This window comes from Sus scrofa, chromosome 1 (genome assembly GCF_054392235.1).
Source record: "Sus scrofa isolate SSC_HxYL_T2T_F1_AM1 chromosome 1, Sscrofa_HxYL_maternal_Yorkshire_Landrace_v2.0, whole genome shotgun sequence".
Classification (NCBI taxonomy): domain Eukaryota; kingdom Metazoa; phylum Chordata; class Mammalia; order Artiodactyla; family Suidae; genus Sus; species Sus scrofa.
In genome coordinates this window covers 238,819,374-238,845,167 of record NC_139383.1, presented here as the reverse complement: position 1 = coordinate 238,845,167, position 25,794 = coordinate 238,819,374, and the positions used below count along the sequence as shown (strand labels likewise).

Below are 25,794 nucleotides of genomic sequence, written 5' to 3'. Positions count from 1 at the left end.
AAATCAAAGTAACTTTTCTAAGTAGGTACTGTATTAAGTCAGTAGATATGTTTATGATTTCTCAATGTGGAGATACTGTTCCTACTGATTTTGAAGGTACCCATTTTTCATAGAGTTTAAAATTTTACCTGTCCATTTTTTTTCACCCAATTTTTCAGCTTAAACAAACCAGTTCACCCTTTGATTCAGACAAGATTACCTGGAGAAGGGTGGATTCTGGAGTTAGCAAAGTGCTTCTTCAGCATTTCTCTTGGTGAACTTGCAGAGATTTTTATGGCAAGTGTTAAAACAACACGCCTGTGACTAACCTTTGTGCTTCTCAGCTGATAACTATCGGTTTATGGAGAAAACTAAGATTAAAGGAAACATGCGTATGGGCTTCTACAGCCTTTAAACGCTAGTCTTGGAGTAGTAAATATTTCCTAGGCACCAAATTATATTGTTAAAAAAACATAAAACTTGGTCAGATGTTTTTACTATTTCTTTTTTTCCTTTAATATTTTGCTTTTTTAGTCACTTAATTAGTATTTATTGAGTACCTACCATGCAGTTAGTGATGGGGTGCCATGGGGGTACCGAGGAAGGAAGTACAAAGAGCTTATGATCTTATGGGGATTCATAATATATATATATACACACACATGAACCACCCCCTCAGATGTATTATATACATATGAGTGTTTGTCTCAATGTATGTAAACATATATAAATATAGCAGTGCACATGTAAATAGACATGTATGCTAAGCAGTGTGGCCCAGATCGTTAGAAAGTAGGCAAGACACAGTATGGAAGCTTATGTGAAGCGAAAATAAGCCAAAGCAGTTGGAAGGTGCTGTGGATCTGATGGTCAGGCAAGACGGTGCTGCAGAAAGCTCTGGAGCTGAGTTTTTCTTTTGAAATAATTATAGACTCACAGGAATTAGCAATAATAGTACATAGAGGTCCCATGTACCATTCTCTCAGCTTCCCCCAGTGGTAGCATCTACATAACTTGAGTGCAATGCCCAGTTGTACTCAAGGCATATCCACATTGGGACAACCTATAACTCTTTTCCAGTTTTCACCAGTTTTAATGCACACACTTCCATGGAGCTTAGTTTTGATAAATGAGTTCAATAGACAAAGAGGAGGAATGAGGAAAAAAAAAAACCTAGAGAAAAGCAAAGCCTTATAGGCAGTTACTCTGAAGAACAGTCCTCTTTCCTTATTCTTCTAACTCTTAGGCATCCCACATAACCCTTTGTAAATTAACCACCGTGGTTTCCTCACCAGGAGTTGGCTTGTTACCTCCTCTTCCAGGTATTTCTATTCTCTTATTCCAGTGATCCGAACATAGGCAGTCTCTCTTCTAGAAATCATGTTTTCTGCAAGCTAGTTTGTAAAGCAGATTGAAACCCAGAACAGACTTTTTCATAGAAACAGGTACATAAATTATGGATTCCCTGATGTATCTCTGGGTCTGTGTAGCTCAAAATGTAACTAATTTCTATAAAGAGCAGTATTGATCATTGCTGTAGGTGGTGGTTGTGATGTGATTTCTGAGAGTTAGGGACAGGGATTCTCTGCTGTTAAATGGACTCCTATCTTAATCGTGGTTCTATTGCTACAAACTATCACTACTTGCAATGGGTAATATTAAAGGAAAATCTCCATATATATATTTTGGCTGCACCTATAGCATGTGGAAGTTCCCTGGGCGGGGGATCGAACCCATGCCACAGCAGCGACCTGAGCCTCTACGTGACAGCACTGGATCCTTAACCTACTTCGCCACAAGAGAACTCCTTTGGTATTTTTAATTACACAAAATAAAATCTTTCCATGGAGTTCCCATTGTGGCGCAGTGGAAATGAATCCAACAAGGAACCATGAGGTTGCGGGTTCAATCCCTGGCCTTGCTCAGGGGGTTAAGACTCCAGTGTTGCCGTGAGATGTGGTGTGGTTCGCAGACCTGGCTCGAATCTTGCGTTGCCATGTTGTAGGCTGGCAGCTGTAGCTCCAGTTGGACCCCTAGCCTGGGAACTTCCATATACTGCGGGTGTGGCCCTAAAAAGACAAAAAGACAAAAAAAAGAGAAATCTTTCCTAACTCAAGTATTTATCCACTTCACTAATAGTTCTATAAGAGATGACATAAGAAGTGCAGACAAAGAAGTACAGACAAGGGTTCAGAGAAATACTGCACAGAGAGCTTCTTGAAGGAAATAGAGAGACAGTGGTTGTCTCTGAGAGGTAGATCTATCAGTGATTCATTCTTCACATTCTCTCTCTTTCTCACTCTCCACTGCCCCACTCTCTTTCTTGTGTACTTTTCCGAATTCTCCAAATTCTCTTCAACTGGGATACATTACTTTTATCATCAGAAAAATTAGAATGCTCTGGAATGAAAGAGGTGTGTGCAGACTTTTGAAGCAGTTCCTAATATGGTTGGCAGGAGAGGAGGTGGAATATGGAGCAGTGTGCTTCACAAGGTAGAGGTGAGGTAATTTCTAGGTACAGTAACATCACTAGAAAGCTTCTGAGTGGGCACAGGCATGTACACAATTCAGAACTTTACAAAGGAGAGGCTTATGCTGAGAAGGAAAAGATGCTTCTCTTTCTTTGGTTCCCCAAAGAGATACGAAGCCACCATTGATATCTTTGGGCAGGGCCCTGCTAGGGTCAAGAGAGGAGCCTGATTCCTCCTGGGCTGTAAATCCTTTAAGCCCTGGGTTTACACCTCAATTCTGGAAGAAGTTATACTGAAAACTGCACATCCCTTAAGGCATGTCGATAAACATCTGGCTTTCCTAGTTCCTTTTTTTTTTTTCTTTTTTTCTTTTTTTTTTTTGGGGGGGCCATACTTGCAGCATATGGAAGTTCCCAGGCTAGGGGTTGAATGGGAGCCACAGCTGCTGGCCTACATCACAGGCACAACAATGCCGGATTTGAGCTGTGTCTGCATCCTACACCGCAGCTCATGGCAACAGGTCCTTAACCAGGTGATGGAGGGAGGGATCGAATCTGAGTCCTCATGACTACTAATTGGGTTTGTAACCTGCTGAGCTACAATGGAAACTCCTGGCTTTCCTAATTCTTAAACTAAATCTGCTAGCAGTAAGTGCTCATCCTCAACAGGCGAGGAAGAAGGGCAAGATAATATCTTCCTGAAGTACTTTTGATTTCCTGGGTAGTCCTGATACTGATTTGGGTCCCACAGTCATCACAGTCATATTCAGAGATCCTTTTCCATTTCTACACAGAGCCTCAAACAGCAGTATTTGGACTTGGGTCTTTCCATATTTTCCTAGATGAGACTTTTAAGTCTATACATGCTTAGGCCATGCCCTTTAAATATGGTCTACAAGCCCACATGAGAATAATTGTCTTCTAATCTCTCCTTATCTCAGTAATGAGTTGAATTATTTGCAGTCATCATCTGCATTAATGGTTTTTTATTTCCATTATGCTATTTCCACTTTGTAGAATATTGTACGAGAATATGATACATGTTTGATATGTCTGGATTTCCTTGTAGATACAATCATGCTGGTTGGTCTAAGCATACTAATACCATGAAAAGCTAAAATGCTTCAACTTGCTTATTCTTCACACTTTTTAAAAAGAGAATTCCTGAGTCCCATAAAACAGAGACACTTAGCAATTTGCATCTATTTCTTGATTACTTTAGGAGAGGGTAATTTGGAGCAAATATGATACTTTACTAAAGGGTAAAGATAATAGAGTTCCTACTTCAGTTTAACTGGGTTACATAAACATTTCTTGCATGCTGGCCCTAAACAAGGCTAGGTAATGCAAAAGTGAGAAAGAAGCAGTTCTATCTTTACAGATTATACAATCTAGTCAATGCAAAACAAAAATTAATGAAGGGTTTTAAAATGAATATCCCTTCTGTCATTGTACCAGAGAAGGTCTATAATAATTAGAGATACCAAGGTGATTATGAGGAACCTCCTGGCTGAATGGAAATACGTTATAGGAAGGGTCGTGGGTGGCAGGAGGGGTGGGATAACCATACAAACAAGGACACTTCTGAAGTTAAAAGAGGGTGTTACTAATATTTATGTTTATGCAAGAGGTAAAATATTAGGCTATTTTAAGTCAATAGGGAATTATGATGCCCCTCATTAAAAGATATATATATATATTTTTTTTTTTTTTTCTTTTTTCTTTTTAGGGCCGCACCCACAGCATATGGAAGTTCCCAGGCTAGGGTCAAATCATAGCTGCAGCAACTGGCCCTTACCATAGCCACAGGCATCGCAATGCTAGATTGCAGTTGCATCTGTGACCTACACTACAGCTCACAGCAATGCTGGATCCTTAACCCACTGAGCAAGGCCAGGAATAGAACACACTTCCTTGTGGATGCTAGTCAGGTTCGTTACCACTGAGTCACAATGGGAACTCCTCAAATATGGGATTTAGGAGAATTTTCATGAATCCAAAAGGTAAGGAAGTGTTTTAGCCTGCTAGGGCTGCCATAAATGGGTGGCTTAAACAATGGAAATTTAATTGTCTTGTAGGTATGGAAGTTAGAATTCCAGTATCCAAGTGTCAGCAGGGTTGGTTCCCTCTGAAGGGTGGGAAGGAAAGATCTATTCCAGGTCTCTTTCCTTGGCTTATAGAAGGTTGTCTTTTTCCTGTATCTTCACATCAACTCCCTTCTATGCATATCTCTATGTCCAAATTTCCCCTTTTTAAAAGGACACCAGTCATATTGTAGTCATATTGATCTCATTTATCTTGATTCACTCTATAAAGACCCTATCTCCAGATACAGTAACATTCTGAAGTACTAGGGATTAGTACATTAACATATCTTTGTGGAGAGTGTGAGGCATGATTCAGCTAATAATAGGAAGGATGGTAGGAACTTGACAAGACCACCAGAATTGAAGAGATGTTGCATCTGGATGTTTAGTGGGCACTATCTTCCTAGTACACATCATAATTAGGAGACAGTTCCATTATTGGGTTCAATAAGTTAAGATAGCTGGGGGAAAATAAACAGAATGAAGGATGATTAGAGAAGCAAAACTTTTGTTTGAGGAGATTTTTAGTGCAGCTCTTCTTTCCAGGTGGGCAATAAAGACTGGACGCTGGCGGTAGAGGGATGTTCAGGTGGCAGTTGACTAGAGCGTATGAAGCTCTGGGAAGTGTGGGAGGTGCTGCAAATAGACTGGTCAGTTTTTATCACATTAGTTGATAATTCTGTGCTGTGAGATCTGACTTTCTTATGAAAGTAAAGCCCTTGTTTCCTTTTTCCATCTCCACAGGGATTTTATGATTCATAGAATCATAAATAAGATGAATTTGGAGCTCTGTGGAGGAATGTCTTGAGTTAGTTCAAAATGTTTATAGTGACAAAAGTTTTGGGGCTTTGGACGTGTTCATGAAATTGCATACAAAACGGATCATTTCTACTTTCAAAATGGTATGCAGACAAAAAGTTAGGGAGAGGACTATACATTTTATTTGGCTTACATGTTGTGGCTTTTGATAAAGGAAAATTAGGCCTTTACATGCTTGCAAAGTGAAGTCTGTGCTTTTAGGTCATTACCGTGAAAGGTCAATAAGAGAATTTATATATTATGATAAAATGTAGATTCCATGCTGAAATTCACATAGCATTATTTTTATTCTTATGTTTTTATGTTCTTTCCTATTAGCTTGATCTTCATAAGTATAGATAAAATTGTGGTACACACATTTCCTTGGCAAAGAAGAAATTGGCATATTAATGTTGCATGTTCAGTTAAATAGGTAGCAAGAATGAAATTATCCTAGACTATGTGGTTAATTAGCACCCAGCTTAGGAGTTTCCTGGGGTTCTAGTGGTTAGGACTCTGTGCTGTCACTGCTGTGACCCAGGTTCAATCACTGGTCTGGGAACTGAGATCCTACATCAAGCTGCTACTACATAATACCATGCCCCCCCAAAAAAAGCACTAGGCTATTAATGTGATACATGAACCATAAAACAAACAAAAAATAATAGAGTTGGTACTTGTGGGCTCAAAGGATCTGGAAAATTAGTGAAATGCATGTTTTATTAAGCGGGGAAGAATAAATGATCAGAAAAATGTAATATGGGAATTTCAGGCACACTAATCCTATAAGTCATTCCAAAATAATGGGATTTTCATTTTATGTATGTATGTATGTATTTATTTATTTATTTTTGTCTTTTGTCTTTTTAGGGCCAGACCCGTGGTATATTGAGGTTCCCAGGCTAGGGGTCCAATTGGAGCTGTAGCCACCAGCCTACACCACAGCCACAGCCACACCAGATCTGAGCCGTGTCTGGGACCTACACCACAGCTCACGGCAACGCCGGATCCTCAACCCACTGAGCGAGGCCAGGGATTGAACTTGCAAACTCATGGTTCCTAGGTGGATTCATTTCCGCTGCGCCACCGCAGGAACTCCGGGATTTTCATTTTAAATTAATATTAAAAATTATTTTGAAAATAAGGTCTTGGAGTTCTTGTTGTGGCTCAGTGGTAACGAACCCGACTAGTATGCATGAGGACGAGGGTTTGATCCTTGACCTTGTTTAGTGGGTTAAGGATTTGGTGTTATCTTGAGCTGTGGCTGGCAGCTGCAGTTCTGATTCTACCCCTAGCCTGGGAACTTCCATATGTCATGGGTGTGGTCCTAAAAAGACAAAAAATAAAAAATAAAAATAAGGTCTCATTATAGAATACTTGGAAAAATGAAGAGGAGTCATTTCTTTCTAATTTTTTTTCTATGTGGTCTTTTTTTTTTTTTTTTTTTTTTGGACCAACTGCGGCATGTGGAAGTTCCTGGGCCAGGGATTGAACATACACCACAGTTGTGGTCTGCCAGTTCTAATGCCAGTTCCTTAATCCTTTGCACCTCTTCCTCTGCAAACTTCCTCTGCATGACACAGTTGTAACTCACACAGTACATATAATGTTCAAGCTACATTTTGGCTTTGCATAATCTTCACTGCTAGCATTTTTTAACAGCTACATAATTTCCCATCGAATAATTTACTTAATTACTTCTCAAATAATAGACTGTAAGCTAATTCCTAATGTATGGTTAAATAATTTTGATATGTCTTATTATGTAAATTTGTATCATGTTAGGGGATTTTGGGCAAGAGTTCTAGATGTGATCTTTCTTGGTCATAGGATTATGAGGCCTTTTATGACAGCATTTTGTTGTTAGATCAGTAAGATAGTCTCCATTTTTTTTAAATTACTCAATGAATTTTATTACATTTATTGTTGTACAACAATCATCACAACCCAATTTTATAGCATTTCCATCCCAAACCTCCGGCACATCTCCCCACCCCCCCCACCTGTCTCACTTGGAAACCATAAGTTTGATAATCTCCATTTTTATAAAGCCCAAGATAACTAAATAAATTTTGTGGTTGGATTGCAGCAGTTCTGAATTTAATATCTAAACATAATGTACTCATCTTAAAAAAGTTTGAATTGGAGTTCTCTTGCGGCACAGCAGGTTAAGGACCTGGCATTGTCACTACACTGTCTCATATCACTGCTGTGGTTTGGGTTCAATCACTGGCCCAGGAACTTCCACCTGCAATGGCTGTGGCAAAAAAAGCTCTTGAATTAATATATTTTCAAAGATACTACAGAAATCCTTTGGCATCTTTATTATCAAGTAAATCACTGCAGTTTGTTTAGTGAAAGATGTAATTGAAAGATCTATTAGCATGGTAAGTGTGAGATTCTTTTGTTTTACAGATAGGCTACTGCACTGAGAGTTGTTTGAAAAAAAAATAAGCCTTTGCTAGTGTTTTATAAATACTTTCATTAAAGTAACATTTTAAAAAATTAAATAATCTCAAAATAAAACCTCATTAGTAAATAGAAGTTGAGATTATTTTGGCTGAGAACTCTGATAGGATGGAAACACCATGGGCCTAGGAGTCAGACAAAACTGTCTTTGCAACTCCCTGACTTACTCAGTTTATGCCTTTGGACAGGTTTTGACTTTTCAGAAGCTCAGTCATTGTATAACTAGTGGTTAATAATGTATTAAGTAAAAATAAGGTATATAGCAAAGTGCCTAAACCACAGTGAGTGCCCATTTGTTACTAATTAGTAGTAATTTCTTCCCTGCTTTATTCATAGCACACATTGAAAATGTAATGAATATCTCAGGAAGAATATTTAAAATATATAATTTAGCAGTTCCTGTCGTGGCTCAGTGGTTAACGATTCTGACTGGGAACCATGAGGTTGTGGGTTCGATCCCTGGAATCGCTCAGTGGGTTAAAGATCTGGCGTTGCCATGAGCTGTGGTGTAGGTCACAGAATTGGCTCGGATTCTGCATTGCTGTGGCTCTGGCGTAGGCCGGTGGCTGCAACTTCGATTCGACCCCTAGCTTGGGAACCTCCGTATGCCGCTCGTGCGACCCTAGAAAAGACAAAAAAATAAAAGAAAATATATAATTTCAAATACTTTAAAAATACTCTTTAGTTCAACAGACTATAAATAAAGGGTTTTGCATCTTTCTGTGAGGCTATGCTATACTAATTTAAAAATAAAATTTTACAAAGACAGTACTAGATAAATGAATCAGGTATGAAGAATTCAATTAGTTGGTTCCTTCTGATTAAGTCATTAATTTTTTTCTGTTTCTTAGTTTCTCACCTGAAATGGAAAAATACAATTCCTTAAGCTATCAGAGTACTTTTTCCAAGGATGAACAATTGCAGTTGACCTTTCAGGAAGAGCAGAACAGGTTGAAAAGTGTTTCCTTTCAAGTAATTTAATCAAGAGAAAAGGATGAAGGGTTAAAAATTTCTTACTAATAGACATTTCTTGTTGAATAAATATATTCTCTTTTTTGTCTCATTTATTTATTGAAATATTGTTTATTTATAATGTGTTAATTTCTGCTGTACAGCAAAGTGATTCAGATATATATGCTCTTTTAAAAATATTTTTTCATTATGTTTTACCATAGGACATTAAATATAGTTCCGTATGCTTTACAGTATGAACATGTTGATTGTCCCCTCCATGTATCATAGCTTACATCTGCTAACCCCAATCTCACACTCCATCGCCCCCCCCCCCCGCCCCGTCCTCCTTGGCAACCACAAGTTTGCTCCCTCTGTGAGTCTGTTTTTGTTTCTTAGGTTCATTTGTTTCATGTTTTAGACTCCATCTGTGACTTACTTCACTTAGTATGATAATCTCTAGTTGCATAATAAATACATTCTTAATTCTGATATATACAAGTAATAAAAATCATAAAATCAGGTTCTGATTCAGTCATCCAACTAAGTTTTTAATGAATGCTCGTTATGTTCAAGGTGTGTGTAGAGAAAACAATGGACCTTTACGGCCACACACATCTGTGTTCAGATTTTTGTTGGCTTCAATTCTGACCTGCTGTGGGCCTGGTGATAGAGTGAAGATTTTTGACCCTCAGTGAAGCCTCTCGGAGATCAGAAAAAAAGGAAGAAAGAAACTGAGTTGTCTCTTTTGGCACAACTCGTAACCACCAAATTTAGTGGCTTAAAATACCATCAGTTCATTATTTCTCATGATTCTGAGGGTTGGCTCTCCAAGAGGTCTCTCTTACAGGATGGTGGGCTCAGGGCAGTGTTAGAATAAGGTGAAGGCTGAAGCTGCAGGGCCACTGGAGGCCTAGGCTCAGGAACTTAAACCATATCACTTTGGCCACAAGTCCAGCTCAGATTCATGGTGTGGAGAAGAGCCTGGGCCTTTGCATGGAAGGGTTATTGCAAAATACCTTGCAAAGAGATATGCTGCTGGGATGAGAGGGGTCTTTCATCAGTAAATCAGCTATGGTATCAGCTGTGTTTGTTTTGAAGCAGCTGAAGATGATGCTATTAAGGTGCCTTGCCTGTACCCAACTTTGTTACAGGTGCTCAGTCAATCTTCATACTCCTTCTTTCACATTTTCAAGAATTGTCCAAAGTTGGGTACAGGTTGTTGGGAGGGATGGACTGAGGGTTTGGACTGGCATATGCACAGTGTGGTATATGGAATGACCAGCCAATGGGGACAAGCTGTATAGCACAGGGAATTCTACCCAGTATTTCATGATAATCTATTTCGGAAAAGAATCTGAAGAAGAATGGAAACTGAACCAAAACCAAATCCAAAATGGAAACAATTTTCTTTAGAAGAATGCATATATTAGAAACTATTCCTTATGGCCTCCAATAACTGGGACTTATTAAGACCATCATATATTTAAAATAAAAAGTATCTATTTTTCTCTGCTGAAAAATCAGCTGTGCCCCTCCCTTTTGAAATCATTAGGTTGACTTTAAAAGTTGGGGTAGTGGAGATCCTGCTGTTGGTGCAGTGGATCAGCGGAGTCTCTAGAGTGGAGTCTCTTCAGTGCTGGGATGCAAGTTAGATCCTCAGCCCAGCACAATGGGTTAAGGATCTGGCGTTGTCATAGCTGCAGCATAGGTCACAACTGAGGATGGATCTGATTGCTGGCCGGGGAACTCCCTGTGCCGTTGAGCAGCCAAACAAGAAAAAAAAAAAAAAAAAAAAAAAAAATTGGAGTACCTCTGAATTCCTGTTGTGGTTCATCTGGTTAAGAACCAAACACAGGGTTCTATCCCTGGCCTTGCTCAGTGGGTTAAGAATCTGGTGTTTCTGGAGCTGTGGCATAGGTCTCAGCTGTGGCTTGGATTTGATCCCTGGCTTGGAGAAATCCCATATGCCAAAAAAAAAAAAAAAAAAAAAAAAAAAAAAGAATGGGAAGAGGAAAAAAGGTATTAGGGAGGCCAATGAATGAGAAAATAAAGCTGTTTATGTTGATGAGTGTTACCAATGGCGTCCCAGGTACTGTTTCACTTTTTATTGTTCCTCCTCCCTATAAACTCCTTGCAGACTGGACAATGTCTTATTGATCTTTGTTTTCCCAGCACCAGCAGGATGCCTGACAAACAATCTGTGTTCAGGAAATATTTGTTGACCTGAATTAAACCATACTAAACTACTAATGAACACCCTAAATTTAAAATTTCATAGCTAGCCTCTTGGCATAAATATATTTATGGCCAGAGGACTTTTACAGACAAGCTTTTAAATTGAATGAGGTGCTTGTGAAAGATACAGATTCCTGGGTTTCACTCCAGAAATTCTGATACAAACGGTCTCTCGGTGGAGCTGAGTGGGTGGGGCCTGGGAATCTGCACTTTCAACAAATGCCTCAGATGTTTCTGATACAGTTTGGGAACGAAAGGCAGCTTGTAAACGAGCACACAAGATGTATTAAACCCTGGAATTGCCCTGCTATTTTAGACTCTGCTTTGAAGCTTGATCTGTAAAGAATACATGACCATTTTAACATATAAATTTATCAAAGAGATTAAACTAAAAGATGGTAACCACAGCCCGACAACACTCTTGAGTTCCAAATATCTGGTCTTCTGGTGAGTCTGCACATTCCTGAGAGCTTTCAGTCTCTAGGGCTGTGACAGACCTAACAGAGGAGATGTATGGAGAAAAATCAATAAAGAGGTGCTAATTGCCTTAGGAGGGTTTCTGAACCTGTTAACTGCTCACAGATAACAGATTAACGTTTTGAAGGAGCTGCGTCAAGGAGATTAAGTGTGTTAACAGAAAAACAACAAAATGTTAATACATACATGAAATATTCCAAGTTTTCTAACAAAGAAAAAAAATCACAGATTAACATTCTGAAGGAGCTGTGTCAAGGAGATTGTGTTAATAGAAAAATAACAAAATGTTAATACATATATGAGGTGTTCCAGGTTTTCTAACAAAGAAAAAATCACATTGAGAAATGAGGGGGGAAAGTCTGTGAACAGTGCCTGCAAATCTAAGCTCACTGGGCAGAAATTCAGACTGGACTAAAAGGATTGGTGCCCCAAAATTGAAGTCAGTTATCAGGGATGAATGGCCAGCCTCGTTATTTACAACACACGTAGTAAGAGGGCATCATCTCTGCCAGCATCTTGGGATTCACTCTAGTCACTAACCATAGCCTTAATCGACTTCCAAGGCAGAGGAACCCACTGAAAATAACCAAAATCACAAAGCTTTTGATTGTATTTTGTGGATTTCCTTTGTTCAGCATAGCGTCTGAGGAAGGGGGATTTATTCGCTGTCATTCTCACCTATAGGTAAATAAACCGAGGCTCAGAGGGATCACCTAGCACCCAGTAACTCCCAGGTAGTAAAAGGCATGTTACTAGATTAAATCTTCTGTGTCCTCCCCCCACCACACTGACTCAACAAGAACAATAAAATATGTCTGTGGTTATGATGAACATCCTATTTGACCCTCCCTGTACTCTCTGATCCAGGTAAGGTTGGAATCACCTCCTTTCTACACTGGAGGTAACTGGGGCCAAAAGGTATTGTGACAAGTCTATAGGGCTGTAAAAGGCAGTGTGTGGAGGTGGAGCCCAGATCTGACTGCACAAGTCAGAAGCTCAGATAAGGCTTTGGTAACCTGTGAGTCCAGGATGAAAGCTCGATCTGGATCTGCCGGGGAGTGCTTACAGGTATGCTGGGCTGCCAGCCGGCGGGGCAAAGAGCCTTAGGCGATTTACCAGATCTGAGCCTAGGGCCCTGGGCGGCTGTGGGTGGGGCCAGCCACAAGATATCTTACTAGAATCTGGAATAGCTAGGACTTACGAAATGCCTGCTCTCAAGTCCTTTGGTCTCCACCTGGAGCTGATTATCATATCTGAGTGTTTGGCTACCCGAGAACAATTACTTAAGGGCATGCCCCGCAGCCCCCGTCCAGGAGCTGGAATGGGGCCAGCGAGGAGGAAGCATCAGAGCGGTAACCTAACGGAGCCGGAGGTTCAGTTTAAGGCGGTGGGGACACGTCCCCGGAGAGGAGGCAGCTCTGTTGTTCCGCTCCCGGCGGGTGGCAGAGGAGACCGGACGTGGCGTGAGCCAGGAGCGGGGAGGAGAGAAGGCTTAATTAGGAGCAGAGGGGCAGGTCAGGCCGCCGAAGACCCTGAGGAGCCGGGCGTTGTATTACCGGAGGCGGCGGGAGAAGTGTCCAGACCGTAGCGCGCACCCCTGCGCGTCCCTGCGCGCCCCGCTCCGGAGTCCCGGAGCCATGAGAGTGCAGGTCAAGGTAAACGTCAGTCCTCTACCTTCTGCGCCGTCCTCTCCCTTGCGCAGTTGAGACTTGGGGTCTTGCAGCGTCGCAACCTCGAGTCCCGCGTGTGGGCTGCTCTCTACTACTCGCCAGAAGCTCAAAAGGAGGTTCTGGGGGCTTAGAGAAGACCGGGGATGCTTGGGAAAGAAGGGAGCTTGGGGAGTCTGGGGAAGGAGTGGAGACCCTGGTCGTGTCTTGGTCTCTTGTAAGGTGGCCAGACCTCAAACTGGCTTTCACTTACCTATTTTGTCTGGATTGACACACATGGTGCGTGAATAAGTACTATTTATTGTGCACATTGTATTTCATACATTTCGGCGTAGTCTGGTTGTTAGTACTTTCTTTGGACACAGGTCTCCTGAGGTAGCATCCCAGCTCCACTACTAATTAGTTGGGTAGGTAACTGAACCTTTGAGCTTTGGCTTTCCTTATCTGGAAAATGGAATAGTAATTATAATTAGAGGGTTAAATGAGATGTTACATATGCATTGCACTGAGAATAGTGCCTAACATTTTTAGTAGACTACAAAAGTTTGGTTGTTACTATTTCATCCAGGCAAAAATCCTGAGACCTAAGTATCACCACCACCCACTGCCACCACCATGTTTACAGGTGAGGAAAATCAAACTGAGGGAGAAAAACAGAGTTAGGTTTGGAACCCAGGTGAGAGCTTTAAAACACTGAGACTGTGGATACCATACACAGGATTTTGATCATTCATTTCTAGGGAGAAAGTAGTTCATTTTTAACTGCCAAAGTGGGGACTGAGTTCTTCAATTTCTTTTTCCCAGTATACAAATTTTGATGTTTCATTTTTCATCTACTTTGGATTTTTCCATGACTGACAAAACATTAGATGCTCCGGCTTGATTGACACCTGGGTTTGGCTGTAAGAAACTGGCTGTTTCTTAGGTATATTTCCCTACTGCCAGGGGGGCATGAGCCTCCTTTTTTGGACCAAAAGTGGGGACCAGCCCTCAGATAATATTAAACTTTGCTTTGATAGACAAAGTTGTGAATAACATTTCAAGTTAATTGTACCCCAGAAGAGAGGGGAAAGACCCAGGCAGCATATTGGTGATTTGCCACAAATGTTGGTCGTATCTTTTCCGTTTACAATTCTCTGATAGCTGAATTTTTTTTTTTTTTTTTTTTTTTGGCAGGACATTTATGCCAAAACTACCAAGTGTTTGGTAAATATAGGACCTGAAATATGTCTTGTCTCTTTCTTTCTCCCTGAGTTTTTAATCATGGGTTTTATTATAGGCTGGAAAGCCCAACCACTTAGAGTTTGACTCTCCTCACATTTCCAGTAGAATCATCCAGTATTGGAACTGAAAGTGGCCACCCTACCTATAACTCATTATTTCTTTGTCACATCAGAAATCTGCATGGCAACTATTTTCCTGTTTAAAAAAAAAAATAAGTCATTGGTAGGCAAGATATTCTGATATGGGTCTCAGTTGTGATTTTTCTCTTTTTTACTTAATTTTATTGAAGTCATATATACCTATAGTTCAGAGGCAAATAAGCATAAAGTTTATTATTAAAAATAGCAGAACCTCCATCATTTTCTTCTTTTCGGAAAAAGCAATCATGTTCATCTTTTTTAGCTAGTTGCTACTTATTCATGTCTAAATAATGCTTCTATTGCGCCTACTTTTTTTCAGATTTAATCATCATGTACTGTCTTTCCAACATGAAATATGGATATTTAGCTTCCTTTTTCCTGCACCTACCACTCACAGGCATCCATTGCTTCCATCGATCTTAACTCATAATTTTTAGTTAGGTCAATATTTATTTATTTATTTGGCCTCATCTACAGTATGTGGTTGTTCTCAGGTCAGGGATTGAACTAGAGCCACAGCAGTGACCTGAGTTGCTGCAGTGGTGATGCTGGATCCTTAACCCACTGTGCCACAATGGAACTCCTATGTCAATATTTAGTTCTGTCAACATTACTATGCGTTTTTACACAAAGTGCTGAATTAGGTAGTACATGGTTACTTTCCCTTGCTTAGTATTGTTCTCCCCTAGGGCTGGTAATGTGGTGACCAGGGCCAGTGCTTCATTGTCAGTGGTGTTCACATTTTTAAGAAATGTAAGATGGGTCTCTCGTGAACTTGTGGAAGCCCTGGTGTGTAGTCTTTGTGTTGATTTTGTTGAAGGTTCCCTCTTGGAGGAGAAGGGACTCTGTCCATTCAAGTCGTGGGTCAAGACAAGGATGAGGTTTTTCCCATAATAGACTGGGTTTGGGTGACAGAAACTTGCACTCTGGCCCATTGTCAGCCAGGCCTTGGTAAAACTTGGTCAGACTGGTGTTCTAATACAAATTCTATCAAGATCTTCTAGGAGTTCCTCTTGTGGCACAGTGAAAACGAATCTGACTAGGAACCGTGAGGTTGCAGGTTCAGTCCCTGGCCTTGCTCAGTGGGTTAAGGATCCAGAGTTGCTGTGAGCTGTGGTGTGGGTCACAGACATGGCTTGGACCTGGAGTGGGTGTGGCTGTCGCATAGGCTGGCAGCTGTAGCTCCAATTCAACCCCTAGCCTGGGAATGTCCATATGCCGAGGGTGTGGCCTTAAAAAGCAAATTAAAAAAAAAAAAAAAAAAAAAAGGATCTAGTGCAGCAGCAGCAATCTTGGTCAATTTTGTCTTGTTGAATACAGCTTTTCGACTTCCTTTACTTGTCCAGACTGGTTGCCCTTCATGTTGGATGTACAGCTGTTACTTGGGGCTCTCTCTTCACCATTGTTTTAGGGACTCCCTTTGCCCCTTTCTTATGCCGAATCTTGTCTCTTGATTCCCATGTCTTTTTCTCTTTTTTTTGGCATTTCTTGGGCCGCTCCCGCGGCATATGGAGGTTCCCAGGCTAGGGGTCTAATCGGAGCTGTAGCCACCAGCCTATGCCAGAGGCACAGCAACGCAGGATCCGAGCCGTGTCTGCAACCTACAGCACAGCTCACGGCAACGCCGGATCATTAACCCACTGAGCAAGGGCAGGGAACCTGCAACCTCATGGTCCCTAGTCGGATTCGTTAACCACTGCGCCACGATGGGAACTCCCCCATGTCTTTTTCTTTCTTCATTTTTTTCCCGTTATTTTGGTGGAGCACATTCTCCAGTACCTCTTTGAGAAAGGGTATATGTAAGGTACATTCAATGTATTCTTATGACATATTATCCTTTCAGATTTTTTTTCCTTAAAAAAGTTCTACTAACAATGCCAAAATAATTACTTGTAATAATTCAAACACTACAAATAGAAATTCAAACAAAGTTCCCCTTTCATCCTTCATCCTCATCCCCCTCCAATCCAGAGGTTATCAAACTGCTGGATTTGGAGCATTTTATTTAGGTATATTTTTATACATATATATTTCTGCCTATGGTATGCAGAAATCCCTGAGTGAGGGCTCCGACCTGCACTTTAGCTGCAACCCATGCCGCAACAATAACACCACATCCTCAACCTGCCAAACCACCAGGGAACTCCCATATACATATGTGTATATTGTTTTGATTTGTGCATTTGTTTTTACATAAAGATAATTATACTGTTTTATATGTAACCTGATTGTTTTAAGAGTAGTTACTGGACATCTTTCCATGTCAGTACTTATTGATGCTCTCTTGACTAATGTGTTCACATGAGCTGGATCAGTCAAGAATAAGCACAAAGCATTTTCTGAGCAATCGCTCTTCTAGATTCACGCTGCCAACAAAACTTAGTGAATGTCAACCTATATGCCAAACCCTGTTCCAGAACCAAGGAATATATAGTTAAACAAACTTTTATTTTTGATTTAGAGAGGCATGGTGAGATGATTCGAGGGAATGGAACTGAGCTCAGCTGCAGCTTTAATTAGCTTATCTTCCCTTCCCTGGAGTACAAACATCATTCAATCAAGTTTTTCTGTCTCTCTTTCTCTGTGTAAAATCATGATCATTACAAATTGAACTCTATAATTTTGTGCCACCAGAGCAATGGACCATGCCCCATGTGATCTATATATATCATGGAATATCATTCAGCCTTAAAAAGGAAGGAAACTCTTGTCACATGCTACATCACAGATGGACCTTAAAGACATTGTGCTAAATGAAATAGCCAGTCACAAAAGACAAATATTGTATGATTCCATTTATATGAGGTGTCTAAAGTAGTTCAGTGCACAGAAAGAAAAAATAGAATGATGGTTACCAGAGCCTGGGTAGACAGGGAAATTAGGAATTGTTTAATAGGTATAAAGTTTCAGTTTTGCAAGATGAAAAATTCTGGAGATTGGTTGCAAAAAATTATACATATAATAATAATAATAAACTGTACACTATAAAATGACTATGATGGTAAATTCCACATTATGTATATTTTATCACAATTTTAAAAAATAGAATTTCACACCAATTCCATAGTGTGCTTTGTTCTATAATGTGAATTCAGTGATCAAACCTGCTTTCACCTGGGTTCACCTTTTGTCTATAATTGTAGCTTTTCTAGGGTATGGAGAGCAGGTAGCAGTGGACTTTCCTAGAAACTTTCTCCTTTTTTTAAAAATTTTATTTTATGGCCACACCCACGGTGTATGGAAGTTCCCAGGCCAGGAATCAGTCCTGCACCGCATCAATAACAATGCCGATCCTTAATCCACTGAGCCATCAGGCAACTTGCCTGGAAACTTGCTTCTCATGGACTTGGCAGCAGAGCTTTTAGCGTGTTCCCTTGTTGGGGTAGCCCAGTGTTGCTTTCCCTTTCTTCCTACAAGTGTTGGTATTTTCACATCTCTGGGGAAAAGGTTCCCCAGTCCTTTATAGCACAGATAAACTTTGAGATTATTTCAGAATTACACAACTGGGGACAGTGAGAAGTCATTTTGTTTGCCTTGGAGGTTGCATTCTTTCTCTGGTTTTGCAATCATGTGCAGGAACCTCCTGGTCCATTTTGATTGGAGCAGACCTTTACTCAATAGCACAGACAGGTGCTTTCCCTGGCCCTCATTTTTCTGCATTTTCCCTACTGGCATTTGCTTTCCAGCCCTCACCTGATGTGGAAGGACCCCCTGGTGTTTAGATCTTAAAGTGCTCCAAGATCAGAACTAGAGGTGGAATCAGAGCTGTAGCCCCTGGTCTACACCACAGCCACAGCAAATGCCAGATCCGAGTCACATCTGTGATGTACACCACTGCTCATGGCAATGCCAGATCCTTAACCCGCTGAGCAAGGCCAGGGATCAAACCTGCCTCCTCATGGATGCTGGTCAAATCCATTTCCACCGAGCCACAATGGAAACTTCTGGATTGTTCTTTATTCTTCCACCTTTCCCTAATCTATGTGTGGCCATATACAGAATTTTCTTCCACACAGACTCAAATCCTAGCAGGGTGAATGACTATGAGCAACCGAAGTTCTTTCTTCACTTTACCTATTTTGAAGGTTCTGGTAAAAGGTCTTTTTTTGTTTTGTTTTGCTTTTAGGGCTGCGCTGGAGCATATGGAAGTTCCCAGACTAGGGGTTGAATCAGAGCAATAGCCTCCGGCCTTTATCACAGCCCCACAGCAATGTGGAATCTGAGCCACATCTTAACCCTACACCACAGCTCACAGCAACACTGGAACCTTAACGCACTGATGGAGGCCAGGGCTCGAACCCTCATCCTCATGGATACTACTTGGGTTTGTTAACCATTGAGCCATGATTCGAACTCCTGTAAATGGTCATTTTTGACATAAGCAAACCACTTGGTGCAGGGTGGAAACACCCCTGTCTGCCAGGAGCTGTGCTTTCTGTAGCAAGTGTGCTAGTCACTTGGAGAAAACACTCTTGAGGTTCTATCCCTGTCCTGTATGCGAGTTTAACATTCTCTTTATCTTCCTTGGTGTAGGGGTGTATTGAGGGCTATGGGCCAGGAGGATCCACTCAAGTTGCTCACACAAAACCAGAGATTTAGGTCTAGGCAGAATTTAATTTGCTTGTGATTATAAGATCACGGAGCCTGAAAGTCATATGCCATTTTACAACTTCTGGCAAGTTCCTTCCTTTCTCACTGATTTCTCTCAGTTGCTGCCAACAAAGGAACAGAACATAGTAGTTGTAGACTCTCTAGAAATATCACCAGGGAGGCCAAAAGAGTAATGAAGGGAGCAAAGAGTTAGAAAAAAGTAGTTTTACTGCTGACTGCATACCCACAGGCAAGTTAGCTCAGTTTCCTTATCTATAGAGTAAATGGCCACCATTTGTGGCCCCTTCTTTTGTAGAACTTTGAGTTAAGAGATTCCTTTGAGAATCTGATGAAAATGAAAGATAAGCAACTAAAAGACTCAAACTAGAGTGGAAACCTGACCTGCTGGGCACTCAGGCCTACTGGTTAGTGTATGCTCTGTCTAAAAATGGCTACCCACCCTTGGCCTCAGCAGACTGTGGTCAAGTTGAAATGCAAGTTTAGTATTGCCAAATTCTATTGTTTTTTGTTTTTTTAAATCAACTTTCCTTGTTAAAGAAAATGCAGATGTACATATTCTTTCTTGAATTATGAAGCTTCTGGGTTTTTATATTTTACTAGTTGCTTCAAAGATTTTTGTTTTTAAATAAAAAAAAAAAAAACATTTTTTTTGGCCATGCCTATGGCCAAAGAAGTTCAGAAGTTCCCCGACCAGGTATCAAACATGTACCACAGCTGTGAGCCAAGCCTCGGCAGTGATGACACCAGATGTTTTACTTGCTAGGCCATGAGGGAACTCCAAAGATTATTGAAAACATGTTAGGGGCTGAACAAAACACATTTATGGCCAGCTTTCTGCTTATAGGCAGACGTATATTTGTATTTTTTTTTTTTCTACTATGGGTAAACCCATATTATTTATGGATTTATTTATGGGTTTTTCTCCCTTTCTGCCTGTGCCACTTCCACCTTAAATTTTTTTAACAATTTTATTGAGATATATTTATAGATCATAGAGCTTAGCTGTTTAAAGTGTACAACTTAATGGCTTAATTTATTATATTTACAGGATTATCCATACATCATGACAGTCAATTTTAGAACATATTCATTATCCCTCACACTCCTTAGCTGTCAATCCCAAACCCCTCCATCCCTACCATCCCTAGGCAACCACTGATGTATTTTCTGCTTCTATAGATTTGCCTCTTCTGGGCATTTTATATAAATAGATTCATACATAGATTCATACACTATTTATTCCTTTGTGACTGATTTCTTTCAGTTAGCATAACGTTTTTGAGGTTCATCCATGTTGTGCCATGTATCCATGCTTCATTTTTTTGTATTGCTGAATAATATTCCATTGTGTGGCTACAGCACATCACATTTGTCTATTCATCAGTTGATGGATATTTTTGTTGTTTTTGCTTTTTTGTCTATTGTGAATAATACTGCTATGAACATTTCTGTACAAGTGCTTGCATGGACATGTGTTTTCATTTCTCTTGGGTAGATACCAAGAAGTGGGCTTTTCAGGTCATATCATAATTCTATGTTTAGCCTCCAGACTGTTTTCCACAGTGGTTGCACCACTTAACATTCCCACCAGCAAGCTCTGAGAATTCCAATTTCTCCCCATTCTTGGCAGTACTTTGGTTTTATTTGTTTTTGTTTTGTTTTGTTTTGCTTTTTAGAGTCGTACCTATGACATATGGAGGCTCCCAGGCTAGGGGTCAAATTGGAGCTACAGCTGCTGGTCTACGCCACAGCCATAGCAACATCAGACCCAAGCTGCATCTGTGACCTACACCACAGCTCACGGCAATGCCAGATCTTTAACACACTGAGTGAGGCCAGGGATCAGACCCGCAACCTCATTGTTCCTAGTCAGATTTTTTTCTGCTGAGCCATAGTGGAAACTCCTCAGTAGTACCTTGTATTATGTGACTTTTTGATCATAGCCATTCTAGTAGGTATGAAGAGGTATCTCACTGTGGTTTAGATTTGCATCTAAATGATTAATGATTTAGATTTGCATCTAAATCTTTTCCTATGTTCACTAGCTATTTATATACCTTCTTTGGAGAACAGAGTATTCGGATCATTTGTGCAGCACTCAGGTTTGATCCAGCTCTTGAGATTTTCTCCTGGGAAATGCACACATTCATATCTATAGAAAAGTTGTTACATAATTTCTAGATGTTCATGACCCTCTTGATAACTCTCTATGAGTCTGAGGATACCCACAGAGGATGTGCTATATAGTGGAGATTTTTCTGGGTACTTTATATGCTTGAGCTCACTTATTATTATCTAATAAGGACCTCATGGGATTTGTGTGAGGATTAGACATTCAGGAAAATGATTTGTAAAGCCTAAGACACAATTCAGCTTCAGGGATTGTTACAGGTGCAAGTTATGCAGGCAAGTGATGGTGAAATGAAGTTGTTGAGGGCATGAACTGCCTATGTTTGAATCCTAGTGTCGTTTTTATGAGCATTTGTGTTCTTGGGCAAATTACTCAACCTCTGACTCAGTGTCTTCATTTGTAAAATGGAGATAATAACTGTCTCTACATCCCACATGCTCTTGGGCAGAGTTAATAGCAACAAAGTGCTTGGCATGGTGCAGGTGGGTGCCTTGAAAGTGCTGAATAATTGTTAACCTGGCTCTGTGGGCTGAATGTTTGTGTGTCCCCAAAGTTCTCATGTTGAAGCCCCAATCTACAATGTGATGGTATTTGCAGGTGGAACCTTTGAGAGGTAAATAGGTTTTGAGGGTGGAGCCCTTGTGAATGGGATCAGTTCCCTTACAAGAAGAGACAAGAGAGAGATGAGTGCTTTCTCTGCCATGTGAAGATGCTGTAAACAAGGAAGAGGTTCTCACTAGAGCTCAACCAGGAGGGGACTCTAGTCTTGGATTTATGGCCTCCAGAACATTGAGAAATAAATGTTCATGGTGCAAGGCATCCAGCCTATGATATTCTGTTAAAGTAGCCCAAACTGACTAAGATACCTGCTATTAATATCATCTTATAGGACAGAACAGGTTATTAGTGATTGTGCAAAAAAAATAGATATCCTCCATTGATCTTGTAAAGAGCCAAGAGTTTTTTGTTTTTTGTTTTCTAAAATAATCTTGTAAATTTAGGAAAGAGAATTTTCCTCCCAGAAGGATTTAAGTCCAGAGGGTACTTGTCAGATTCTTGGCCTGGATCAGCTAATCCTCTCTAACCTTTGTCACCACAATTAGTGCCTACTTTAAAGTGATTTAAAACAACAAGAAAAAACAAAACCCCCAATACTTGTCCTTATCTGGCCTAGAGAAACTCAAGTTCCAAGCAGGCAGTTTTGCTCTGTGATCAGGTCAAGTGATTAGATACTGTTGGATTAAAACAAAGAGGGTCCAAAGTCTTAAGACTTGAGCTCTTTCTAGTATTAGCTAGAGTCTTGAGGATAGCCTTAAGAAAGGCAGACTAGGAGGGAGTCAGAGAATTGGAATAAGACTTAACAGATTATATCTTTGTTCTTAGATGGAATAAAGAGGCAAGCCCCTCAGGGTGATGTTGTGGTTCTTGAGCTGCTCACAGCCACTACTTTGAAAGATAAACCGCATTTTGAGAAACAACCCTTGGAGTGGAGACATTTTAGACAGAAAGTGCGTCTTGTTGGAGTTGCCGTTGTGGCTTGGTGGTGATGAGCCTGACTGGTATCATGAGGATGCAGGTTCGATCCCTGGCCTTGCTCAGTGGGGTGGGGATCCTTCGTTGCCGTGAGCTGTGATGTGGGTCATAGACGCAGCTCAGATCCAGTGTTGACCGCCTGCTGTAGCTCCAATTCTACCCCTACTCTGGGAACCTCCATGTACCACAGATGCAGCCCTAAAAAACAAAAAGAAAGAAAGTGCATCTTGCTGATTGGTGTTTGGATTCAGCAAATACTAAGTGTGAAAAGCGGGGTGATAGATAAAGGACTAGGAGCCATTTACCCAGAGGGAGTCATCTGTGGGGTCTTCCTGATGTTAGAGTCTTTCATTTAAGTTTAACTGAATGGAAGAGCTCTTTAAGGTTTAGGCCAGGAGAATTTTTGAGAATTACTGGAATCCCAATGTTTTGTCAGTTGTTTTCTGATCCACAATGATGTGTGTGTGTGTAGCACATGGGTTTTGTTAAAGAATTTTTTTCATGGTGTTTGTTAAAGATGACAAGGAAGACTATTAAAGGTACAACTGCAGTGGGGGTTTTGCGGTAGAAAAGAGCGATTGGGCTCAACTCCAAATGTAAGCTAAATGGAGTTTTATTGCCAAGGAGCAGGATGGGGTCAGTGGACAGAAAAAAGGCCAATAAATAGATTAAGGATAGGGGGTTCTTGCTAGACCAACTCAACAGGATTCTTGCTGAAGGTGGACCAGAGTGATCAGATACCAAGCGTGAGAGATTTTTGCTAAACTAATTCAGCAGGATTCTTGCTAAAAATGTACTGAGTGGGCCAAGGACAGAGTCTAAGAAGGAGCCTGACTCAGTTTTGGTCAGGGAAGAATCTTCCTCAGTTTGCATCTGGAGGTGGTTAAGGTAGAACATTCTTTATAGTACAATCAATCACAAAATACATGAGCATTTGAGTAGCATATTCTTTAAAGAAGAAAAGCTGCTTTTGTTTAGACCGTCTTTTAGAAATGTGTTTTTGGATCATTTCAAGGTCTTTTTCTTATGATTAGAGTATATTTCTTATCTTATGATAGCAGAAGAAGTTAAATAGAGAAGAAATGTCTAAATAATCAAAACCCAGTGAAAATGGCAACCTGTTCTGTAGTTTTTCTTCTCAATGACTTAGGGAAAGGCATTGTGTAGTAGCTATGTTCCCCTGAGAACAATATAGTTGTTCTTTCCTGAATTATTCCAAGTACAGTCAGTCTCTAACAACAACAGTGGAACTTTGAAAATCTAGTATAACAGCCAGAAACACAAGCTGGGAAATTTTTTCCTAGCAAATGATATTTTATATCTGCCAACCCCTGTTACAGAATTCTTGGTATCCCACTGACAGAATTCTGATTCTGAATTTCCTGGACCACCCTCATTCCATTACAACATCTTTTTCCACCTAGAATTTTAGGGGAATTGTTTACTCTTGGTGCAATTTTTTTTTTTTCTGAGAAAAAAAAGAACACACTATTTGAACCTTACCCTAAATCTTTCAGCTTAAATTTAGATAAAAATCCAAAAGATTGGAGTTCCCGTTGTGGCTCCATGGTTAACGAATCCGACTAGGAACCATGAGGTTGTGTGTTTGATCCCTGGCCTTGCTCGGTGGGTTAAGGATCCAGCGCTGCCATGAGCTGTGGTATAGGTCACAGACATGGCTCGGATCCAGCGTTGCTGTGGCTCTGGCGTAGGTTGGTGGCTACAGTTCCAATTAGACCCCTAGCCTGGGAACCTCCATATGCTGTGGGTGCGGCCCTGGAAAAAGACAAAAAAAAAACAAAAAAACAAACAAAAAAAAACAAAACTGAAAGATTTCTGTCTTTTAGACTAAGTTAAACATCTTAAAGATATTAAAAAAATTAATTTAGGAGTTCCCACTGTAGCTCAGTGGATTAAGAACCTGACTAGTATCCATGAGGATGCGAGTTTCATCCCTGGCTTTCATCAGTGAGTTGAGGATCTGTCATTGCCACAAGCTGCTGTGTAGGTTGCAGATATGGCTCAGATCCCAAGTTTCTGTGGCTAGCAGCTGCAGCTCCAATTCATCCCCTAACCTGGGAACTTCCATATGTGATAGGCACAGCCCCCCAAAGGAAAAACAAACAAAAAAAGATGTAAAATTTAGGGGAGAGAACATTCTTAGTTGGTAACTAGTGGAAATCTTTTGGTAAAGAACATCCCAAAGTGGAACCCTGTGGAAACAAGTGTGTGATATCCTCAGAGATGGTCTTTGGTTAAATATATTTAGGGGAACAATGGATAGTTTAATCTTTTTGGAGGAATCATAATACTTGCATGTGCTTACATAACCAGAAAACATTTTCTGTTTCTCTATGTACTACCTTGATTCTGCAGAATATACTTTAGAAATTCTGATACCATGCTTATATATGTGCCTGGAACATGGGTCATGGGCCTACTGCAATGGACTAGACAGTTTTTTTATCCTCTGGGTCTCGATAGGTCATGACAGTACAGTGCAGGGGGGTAAGCACAGAGGGTGCAAAGGCATGTGGAAGAAAGGTCCTGAATCAGAGATCCAGAAAGAGGGTTTCTAGAAAGTTTTTCTAGAAGACATGATGTCTAAACTGGTGGAGAAAGAGGGGAGTGGAAAGTATCCTAGGCTGGGAGCAGTGTGTAGGAAACACCACAAGGTGAATACAGAGAATTCAAGGTTGTTCAGTATATTTAGAATGTAGAGATTGAAGTTGGAAGGGTTGAGAGATGAGGTCAGGTGGGGAGTCCCTCAGGTGTGGTGGGCAATGAGCTGTAAACTTCATGAAGGACTTAAATTTAATCCTCAAGACAACAGGAGAACCACTGAAAAGATTTCAGGGAAGGAAACTGTATGGCTGGAGTACAAGGCTGGGAGGAAGGCAATTTTTGGCTGTATTATCTGTTGTACTTGTGGCTTTTACACTCTTTGTAAAATTACGTATAAAAAAAGTTGTTGGAGCCTGGCTTACATGTCCCATGAATGATAGAGCAAAGGATTAGG

General features: G+C 40.5%; 1 protein-coding gene across 15 annotated transcripts in view; it reads left to right on the top strand.

Moving 5' to 3' along the window:
• TRPM6 (transient receptor potential cation channel subfamily M member 6) overlaps nucleotides 1-25,794 on the top strand; it is a 228,844-nt gene that overhangs the window by 62,519 nt on the left and 140,531 nt on the right. For 7 of the 15 annotated variants that reach the window (XR_014822855.1, XR_014822850.1, XR_014822858.1 and 4 more), the window contains exon 1: nucleotides 12,468-12,537. The exons of 6 other annotated variants lie outside the window; for them this stretch is intronic. Coding sequence is in view for 4 of the 9 variants with exons in the window: in XM_084987913.1 (XP_084844039.1) it covers nucleotides 12,499-12,537 (39 nt within the window). In the remaining 5 variants the exon portion in view is untranslated. Of the gene's footprint in view, nucleotides 1-12,467; nucleotides 12,538-12,780; nucleotides 13,125-25,794 lie in introns of those variants that run through there. 2 more of the 15 variants (XR_014822859.1, XM_084987892.1) reach the window with 1 other exon arrangement.